The following is a 9282-nucleotide window of genomic DNA, read 5'->3' as shown; positions in this document are numbered from 1 at the left end:
GCCAGTGCTCTTTACCTCTGAGCCATCTCTCCAGTCACTCCCTTTTCTAGTTCTTTGTACATATAAATTTATATAAATTTGTGTATTGATATATAAAATATAAGATATTGGCATATTTTAATTGATATAAATATGGCCCTTGCTATTCTCTGAACGCCCTCTGTCTGCCCACTCACTTCCAGGGATTACAGCGGCTATTGTGCGGGAACTTTGTTGATAGCCGCAGCTGGCCATTGTCTTCCTCCTCAGCATGTTGGGTTTTTAAACAGTGTCATGGTTTTCTTCATTACGTGAGAGTTTTGTGCATGCACACAGTATAACTATATCTTCATCATATCTACTCCATACTTTTCCCAGAACTCCCAGCCCTCTCAACCTTGTGTCTTTTGTTTGCTTGGTTATGTTTAAGAATCAGGGAATAGTCTGTTGCCCATGCCCTCCTGGGTGCAGTGCCATTGCAAACTGACTCTCCCTCAGATGCCATCACCTACTAATGGCTCCTCAGCAAGCGGTGAGGGCTCTTGAGCTCTGCCCCTTCCTGTTCCATGCTGGAATGGTAACTGTCTTGCTAGTTCTTGTCCAGGAAACCACAGTTGGTGTCATTCCTGAGTGCAGGTGTTCTGTCATGTCCAGAAGACACTATTTTACTCCAGAGTGTAAGCAGAGTTTTTCTGTCCCTACCAACTGCTCCCAAATAACCTGCAGCCGCTTCTCAAAGAATTGACTTGAGAAGCAGTCAATTATACAAATACAAATTATAAATGCTTGGTCGATAGATAGCTCAGGCTTATTGCTAGTTAGCTCTTTTATTAAAATTAACCCATATTTCTAATCTATGCTTTGCCACGTGGCTCATGGCTTGTTTGCTCATTTTCTACACATTCTGCTTCATCTCCCCTGACTCCGTCAGCCCCTTTTCTCATCATTCTCCAAATTTGGTTTTCCTGACCATAATTCCTGCCTGGCTACTGGCCAATCATCATTTTATTAAACCAGTTGGAGTGACAAATCTTTATGGTGTGCAAGAAGGTTTTTCCACAGCACCAAAGTCCTTCTCAGTCTCTGACTCTGCAGTCTTCCTGCCCCTCTTTCTCCATGGTCCCTGAGTCTGGGGTGCAGGGAGTGTGATATAGATGTCCCATTTGTGACTGACCGAACCTTTTTTTGGGATTTTGGCCACTTGTGAATTTCTGTGTTAACTGCTGTCCATTACACAATGAAGCTTCTTTGATAAAGCCCGAGAGATACAGATTTACAGGGCATTTTGGTGCTATGTCCATTTAGCAAACTAATAGCAGTAGGTTCACCCCTGGGGCCTATGGGCTTTCCTACCGTGGGTTCTCTGCCTAAATTACAGAAGCAGACATATAGTTCCTCCTGTGGAGCAGGCCTTAAACCCAATCAGAAAGCGGTTGGTTAAGCTATAATATTTGTGCCACTGTTCCTCCTGTGGGTATATCTTTCCATACTGTTCATTATCTTAGCTTATAGGACTCACAGCTTTTCTTCCTGTGTGTGGGATGGGGCTTAAACTTGGTGTCTGATGCTTGTTAGGTAAGCAGTGTTCCATTGAGCTGTGTTCCCAGCCTCTGCCACCCCCAAAAGCAAAAGCAAAGACATTTTAAGAGGTCTCACTAAGTTTACCAGGCCAACCTTACACTTACTTTGTTGCCCTAATAGGCCTTGAATTTGTGTTCCCCATCTCTTAAACACTAAAGCAGCTGAGATTAAAAGCCTTTGCCATTAGGGTCAACTCTCTTCTACCCCTCTGTCAGATCAATCTCTTGCTTCTGTGTGTGAGAACATGTGGTTTTGTTCAGCTGTGGCACTTGTAGACGATCGCTGACCACTGAACTACACTCCAGCAGGACTTATGCTTCTGTTGTCGTGACATCACCTTAGATTATTAACACTTTGGAACTTGGGGTAGATGGGCTAGGAGCTTAACTTGATGGTAGAGCCCTTGCCTAGCATGATGAAAGTCTTGGATTCATTCCTCAGCACTGAAAACAAACATCTGAAGCAGTTAGTGGGGGACGATGGGCTCAAGGCATGTGTGCTGAAGAGGTGTTTCCTAGGAAGCATGGATGGCCTGAGCAGAGAGGGGCTGGAGCTGGAGAGTCCTGACACAGCTCTGTAGACTAGCTTAGGCTGTGGGCTTCCTGGGAATGCAGGGATTAGTTTTGGTAGTCTGTCCTTTATCAGGTTGAAGATTTTTTTCTTTTAGCATCAGATGTTTCTGCTAACAAGTTTTTATAAGAATTGACTTTCCAGTAATGTGAGGCCAACCAGACAGGCCCTGGGGAGGGTTCTGGAGACGGCCATGGAGGACTTAGCACTGGGTGGGGCTCAAGAGAGCTTGGGGTTGGGGTTGTAGGCCTACTGGGAGAGTGCAGCGACTGACGCGTGCTGCACAACGTGACAAATGAGGTCTGTGTTTGTTTGACCTCCCCAGATTAACAAGCAGAACGAGCAGATGCATGCTCTGTTAGCCATTGCCCTCACCATGTACCCCATGCGGATTGATGAAAGCATCCACCTCCAGCTGCGGGAGAAATACGGGGACAAGATGCTGCGCATGCAGAAGGGCGACCCCCAGGTCTATGAGGAACTTTTTAGCTATGCCTGTCCCAAGTTCCTGTCACCTGTGGTGCCCAACTATGACAATGTGCATCCTAACTACCACAAAGAGCCCTTCCTGCAGCAGCTGAAGGTGTTTTCTGACGAAGTGCAGCAGCAGGCCCAGCTCTCCACCATCCGCAGCTTCCTCAAGCTCTACACCACCATGCCTGTGGCCAAGCTGGCTGGCTTCCTGGACCTCACAGAACAGGAGTTCCGTATCCAACTGCTTGTCTTCAAGCACAAGATGAAGAACCTGGTGTGGACCAGTGGCATTTCTGCCCTAGATGGCGAGTTCCAGTCAGCCTCGGAGGTGGACTTCTATATTGATAAGGTATGGTATCCCCTGTTTATCCTCTCCAAGGGCTAAATGATAGATCTTATAATTAAGTCAGATATGTAGTAAGTTACAGCCATAAAATGGTAAAGAAGGCTATGTTGAGAAAGTGAGGTTTAAGCTGGAATGAGAGCTCAACTTTGGCTGTGAGACTTGTTCTCCACAATTGCTGCACATGCTCAGTTCTTTCATGCCTACCCTGAGACCGACAGTCACCTCCCATCACCCGCCCACTACAGTGGTTACTCTCCTGTTGATGGGCTTCTGGGTGATTTTAGGTTATTACATGAAGGAACTCATGGGATCTTGAACTTATGATCCTCCTGCCTCAGCTTCCCATATGCTGGGTTGTACACATATGCTGTTGTCCAGTGTACATAAGGCTTTTGTAGGTTCTCTCCCAGTAATCTGTAGCACATTTGTATACACGTCTGAGAATGTGTTGAGTTCCTACTGAAGTGTTAACGGCATAGCAGTGGCTTCCTTGGACTACGGCGGCCTGCAGAGTAGAGCTATGACTCCAGGTGGAGCCAGACTCTTTTTTTTTTAAATATTTATTTATTTATTATGTATACAATAGTCTGCCTGTGTGTATGCCTGAAGGCCAGAAGAGGGTACCAGACCCCATTACAGACGGTTGTGAGCCACCATGTGGTTACTGGGAATTGAACTCAGGACCTTTGGAAGAGCAGGCAATGCTCTTAACCTCTGAGCCATCTCTCCAGCCCCATGGAGCCAGACTCTTTAGTGTCCTGTGTAACGAGAAGATGAAAACGACTTTTGTTGTTGTTTTGTGCAGTGCTGGGTATGAAGCAGAGTCTGTGCATGTTAGGCTAGCACTCTCCAGCCCAGTTTTACAACCCGTTTTGTAAAATTGCCCAAGTAGGCCTAGAACTTTGATCCTCCTGCCTCAGTTTCCTAAGTAGTTGGGGTACAGGTCTGTGCCACTATGCCCATTGTTTTAGTTTTCCATTGCCATGGCAACATCATCACATCACCAAAGCAGTTTGTAAAAACATTTCATTTGGGGCTCATGGTTCCAAAGATTAGCCATCACGGAAGGGAGCGTGGTGCTAGAACAGAAGCTGAGGGCTCACATCTGATCCTTAGGCCTGAGGCAGAGGCAGACAGAGTTAACTGGGAGTGGTGTGGACTTTTGAAATCTCCAAGCCCATTACTGGTAACAGCCTCTCTAGCAGATCATATCTAATCCTTCCCAACAGATCCACCAACTGAGACCCAGCATCCAAATATATGAACCTATGGCGCTGTTTTCATTCAAACCACCCCACCCAGCCTCGCTTTAATTTGCATTGATTCATTTATTTATCAAGTAGTTGCAGTTTCCCTTACCACGCTACTTCACTTGAAGTGCCTCTTGGTGTATTTGCGTGGAGGTCAGAGAACACCTTGCAGTTCTGTCTGCAATGTGGGATCCAGGTGTCAGGTCGTCCATCAGGCTTTCACAGAAAGTGCTTGTACCCACTGCAGCAGCTCTTTCTGGCTCTCGTGAATAGTGCTTTCAGGCTTGGGTGTGTGTGTAATTATGGAATGGATGGGTCCTGTTCTGGGTAGTCTGTTAGGAGCGAGCCAGTGCGTGTGCCACATGGTGTGTGGGAGGGTGGAGGACAGCTCTGAGTTGCTCTTCTATCCTCTACCATTGCATGGGTTCTGAAATCGTGCCCATCATCAGGCTCATGTGGCTTTCCAGTAATTTGGCTTTAACAGTTTACTTGGAGCCGGGAGTGGTGGCCTTTAATCCCAGCACTCAGGGCAGAGGCAGTCAGACAAAAACAAAAAACAAAAAAAGAATACTTACTGTTCTTCTGAAGGACTGGAATTCACATCAGGCTGCTGTCTAATGCCTCTAACCACCTTGGGCACCCGCTCTCAAAAGCAGACATGCAGATACCCACCTGCATATAATTTAGAATCTTTTTTTAACTTTTTTTTTTTAATTTATTCTTATTTTATGTGCGGGTCCTCTGGAAGAGCAATATTGCTCCTAACCTCTGAGCCATCTCTCCAGCCCTTTATTATTATTACTTTGGGGAGGGTTGGTGTTTTTTTTTTTTGTTTGTTTGTTTGTTTGTTTGTTTGTTTTTGAGCCAGTGTTTCTCTATGTAGCTTTGGAGACTGTCCTGGAACTCAATCTTTAGACCAGGCTAGCTTCAAATTCACAGAGATCTGCCTGCCTCTATCTCCCAGGTGGTGGGATTAAAGGTGTGCACCACCACCACAAGGCTCCAGCCCCTAATTTAAAATTTAAAATAAGTTGGAGAGTAATGAAAGAAGACATTCTACATTAGCCTCTGTGCACAATTGTATACATCTACACAAATGTGTGTCCGCACCCCTCCCACACGCCCGTTCTCTGCACTGAATTCTTTCTCAGTGTTTGACATAAACAATTTATAGTACCATTGACCTGTTCTACCCACCATCATCTCCTAGTGACCAACAACTAGTCCCAACTCAGATGCTTTAATAAATACTTCTCCCCAGTTGGCTCGTAAATTACAAGTCTTATTTTTCTGTTTTGTGTTTGTGTGTGTGTGTGGTCTGTGTGCTGGTGTGCATGTAGAGGTCAGAGGACAATTTTGGGAGTTGATTCTCACCTTCCATCATGATAAGATAGTCTGTCTTGTTTTGCTCTGCTGGATTCTCATGACTCCACCTCCCAACCCAAGTAGGAATCCTGGGATTATAGATGATCACCGTCACTGAGCCAGCTCACAAACCATGTTTTGCGTGACATTGTATTCAGATAAAATTACTACTACATCTATGGTTTAAAGGCCCTATGCCAGTTATGACTTGGGTGGTTTGGAGTGTTGAGAGCAGAGTGGTCTTCACTGTGTAGATGAAGCAGGGGTGCTCCTGTTTCATCAGCCTCTCAAGTGTTAGGACTACATGTGTGTGCCTGAGTATGCATGCTTTTATTTATCTGGTCATGATCTGCTTTACCCAAATTTGCTTTTGAAAATTAGTGTAGGAGCTGAGTATGATAGTTCAGGTTCTCTAATGCTGTTTGCTTGGGAGGCTGAGAAGGGAGCAACTCAAGTTCAAGGCCAGCCTGGGCAATTTAGACCCTTTCAAAAAGAAAAATAAAGAGGACTGGAGATGTAGCTAAGTAGTGTAGCCTCCCCACCCCACCCCCAGTACTAGGGACAACACTTGGCACCATTGTACTTTGCAGTTAAGTGGCTCCACACTAGGTGGCTCTCTTCCCCCGCCCCCCACCACTTCTGACTGCTTTCTCCCATAGGATATGATCCATATTGCAGACACCAAGGTTGCCAGACGCTACGGGGATTTCTTTATCCGGCAGATTCACAAATTTGAAGAGGTAAGATGTCTGAGAGAATGACTGAGGATAGAGGTGGGGCTTTTAAATTTTTCTCACGCTTCTTTTTAAGAAACATGTGATTGGCCCTTTAACTTTCTAAGCTCAGCTGCCTGGCAGCTTGGGGAGTGGATTGGGCCCAGGACTTGCTGTGTCAGCCCTTTCTAGGGTATCTTTTTCCAAGATCTTGGTCTGCGGGTGGCCTTAAAGGGTGCCGCTCCTTGCCCTTCCTGGTATTTCCTAATATGGGTGGATTTGCTGCTGAGTCCCTCCTTTCCCGGCTCCCAGTTGGGTGTTCTCCAGCCCAGACAGGTCTGGCCAGTGTCTGCAGGCTGAACGACTAGCAGCTGTGTTTAACAGGCCTGGTACTCACTTGTCTTACCCTAAGAAATGTCTTGTGTGTCATGCCAAAGAGCACAAGTTGGTGGGACTCCCTCGTCCATCTCTGAGCCACTTTGTCCTCCGACAGAGGCCATGCTCCTTCAGGATCGTGACCATGTGGCACTGTTTTTACTACTTAGCCGTCTAAGCCTTGCCTGTCAGACAGCGAATCAGGACTGTTCTATCAGGGAAAGGTTAAAGCTAACTGGTCTAGCTCCCCAAACCCCTGTCCTGTCTATGAAATAGGCAGAGCAGTATAGGGTATGGGTTTGTCAATTGAAGACAAGAAAAAAAAACTGTGACCACTGAGGGTCTAAGGAATGCCTGGCTTTCTGAGGCCCTCCCTGACCTCAGGGCTGCTGGGAGTCTGGCTTCTTATTCGTGGACACTGTTGGGATGGGTCCCAAAAATCCCACATCTAACTTTGCTTTATTGTTCCTTGTAGCTTAATCGAACCCTGAAGAAGATGGGACAGAGGCCCTGAGGATGGTCGTGCAGGAGTCGAGAACCTGTTTGATAACAGAGAGGGAAGCACTCTTGTCACCGAGAAGCCTTACCTAAGTCAGCCATCAGCTGAGTTGAAACGTGCTCAGATTAAGGACTGGATGTTTTAGGAGCTCTCAGTAAAGGATCTTTGTTGGAGCTGCCTTTGTGGTTTCATTATTTCGTGGTGCATCAGACAGTGTGGAAGCTGAGTTCTTTCATCCCTGTGTTCATGACATACTGTGTGCTCTATAGGACGTCTGACCTGCTATAATTTGCATAGCATGGTAGTGGCAGTGCTGGGCCCTGGGAAAAGACTGTTGGACTTCTCTACTGCCAAGAGTTGTGTCTCATTTGTTGAGAAAGTAGATAGATCCTGCGGTGATTGAGGTCTTATAGTTAGAAACAAGCCAGTCTTCAAACTAATTTATTACTGCCTTCTGTCCAGATTAGTGCCTGCTCTACAGATCTGTTGTAAAAATCTTTCTCGTGTGGTGGCAGGGGTTGGTTGAGATAAGGCTGTACCCCAGCATGCCCCTAGAAAATCCTACTGCTTCACTTTCTTTCCGTACTGCTAGGATTATAGATGTGTCCTTGTGGGGTTTGGTGGGGGGATCTTGAGTATGGGTGTTTGCATATGTCTGCACACCATGTGTGTAGTGCCTGCAAAAGCCAGAAAGGGGAGTCAGATCCCTCTTAGCTGCTGAACCATCTCTCCAGCCCTTTTTTTACTTTTTGAGACAGGATCTTGATATGTGACTCAGGCTGGCGTAGCTATCGAAGTAGCCCAGAACGATCTCAGACTTGTAATCGTCCGGCTTGGTAACTTCTGGTGGTGACAGGTGCTAAAGCTGGGCAAAGTGGCTTTTCCTTTCCTGGGCCCTAGTGATGTGCCTGTCACCTTGTTGTCTTGACTGGCAACCCAGTGCCTGGGTTTGGTGCCTGGTGCAGAAGGTGACTGCAGGACAACTGCACTTTGTGAGCCCAGCAGGAACGGGCAGATGCTGTTTGCACCCATTTGTTGCCTGGCACACGGTGGATACTCTCTCGTTCGTTCCTCCCCCGCATTTGGAATTCATAAACTCTTCTCTCCCACTGATTCACCAAATGCCTGCAAGCTATTGCTGTAACCTTATGTGGAAGGAGATCCGTGTGGATAGAAGCTAGAGTCTTAGACATCCAGATGGGCTCTGAATCCAGTGACAGGGATCCTTACGAGAACCACAGTAGGTAGAGACAGGAACAGACTTTGGGTTTCTCAGCCCTGTGCTGGGGAGTAGCTCAATGTGATTTCTGCTCTAAGCCTCCAAGCGTGTTACGATTTGGTACAGCAGCCCTGGGGACAGCATAGAACTTAGTAAGACGATGGAGTCCTAGATCCACCAGGGTCTGCCAGGCAAGGAAGAGGTCCAAGTATGGAAAAACCAAATTGTATCTTTCAGCTTAAACTTTTTGTTTGTTTGTGACAGGGTTTCTTTATAGTTTTGAAGCCTGTCCTGGAGCTAGCTCCTGTAGATCAGGCTGGCCTCAAACTCACAGAGATCCGCCTATCTCTGCCTCCCAAGTGCTGGGATTAAAAGTGTGCGCCACCACCGCCCAGCTAAACTTAAACTTTCATGGTGGATATATGATAAGTCATGCTTACTGTATCTGATGGTGATAGGAGCTATGGAGAATTATAGGCAATCTCACAAGGGTGGTTTTGGCCCAAGTATGGTGGCTCCTGTCTGTAATCCCCACACTTGGGAGACTGAAGCAGAGAGATCAGTGGAAGCTCCAGACCACCATGCAGAGGGAATGGGGGAATGGATTTCAGAGACGATGAGGGAACACACTGATAGGTGTCTTTTCGAACAGAATCCTGAAGGCATATGTTACAGATTCCCAGGGCAAGTATTCGTCTGCAGAGGGAAACTGGCACTGAGACCAGAGCACACTAGATGCTGAGGGAATGGCAGAAGGAAGGCTGGTTGGTACAGATACCTTGAGTGGGAAGCTAGAGACTCTGTGGGATCTGTAGGTGATGTTAAGAGTGGCAGCCTGCATGAGGCGGGAAGCCATTCCCCACCAAAGAATTAATAGAGCTCTCTGCTAGTTCCAGAGCCAAAGGGTGGAG

The 9282-nt window shown here is 46.7% G+C and overlaps 1 protein-coding gene across 2 annotated transcripts in view; it reads left to right on the top strand.

Annotated features, from left to right (window-relative positions):
- The window catches only part of Eif3l (eukaryotic translation initiation factor 3 subunit L), a 23168-nt gene extending 15839 nt beyond the window's left edge, over window positions 1-7329 (top strand). For both annotated transcript variants that reach the window (XM_005354213.2, XM_026782756.1), the window contains 3 exons: window positions 2456-2953; window positions 6225-6305; window positions 7129-7329. In XM_005354213.2, the coding sequence (XP_005354270.1) occupies window positions 2456-2953; window positions 6225-6305; window positions 7129-7167 (618 nt within the window). In that variant the 3' untranslated portion in view covers window positions 7168-7329. The remainder of the gene's footprint in view (window positions 1-2455; window positions 2954-6224; window positions 6306-7128) is intronic.
- Window positions 7330-9282: the final 1953 nt, after the last annotated feature.

The sequence above is a fragment of the Microtus ochrogaster genome, chromosome 15 (assembly GCF_000317375.1).
Source record: "Microtus ochrogaster isolate Prairie Vole_2 chromosome 15, MicOch1.0, whole genome shotgun sequence".
Taxonomy (NCBI): Eukaryota; Metazoa; Chordata; class Mammalia; order Rodentia; family Cricetidae; genus Microtus; species Microtus ochrogaster.
This window is presented reverse-complemented; position numbering and strand designations above follow the sequence as displayed.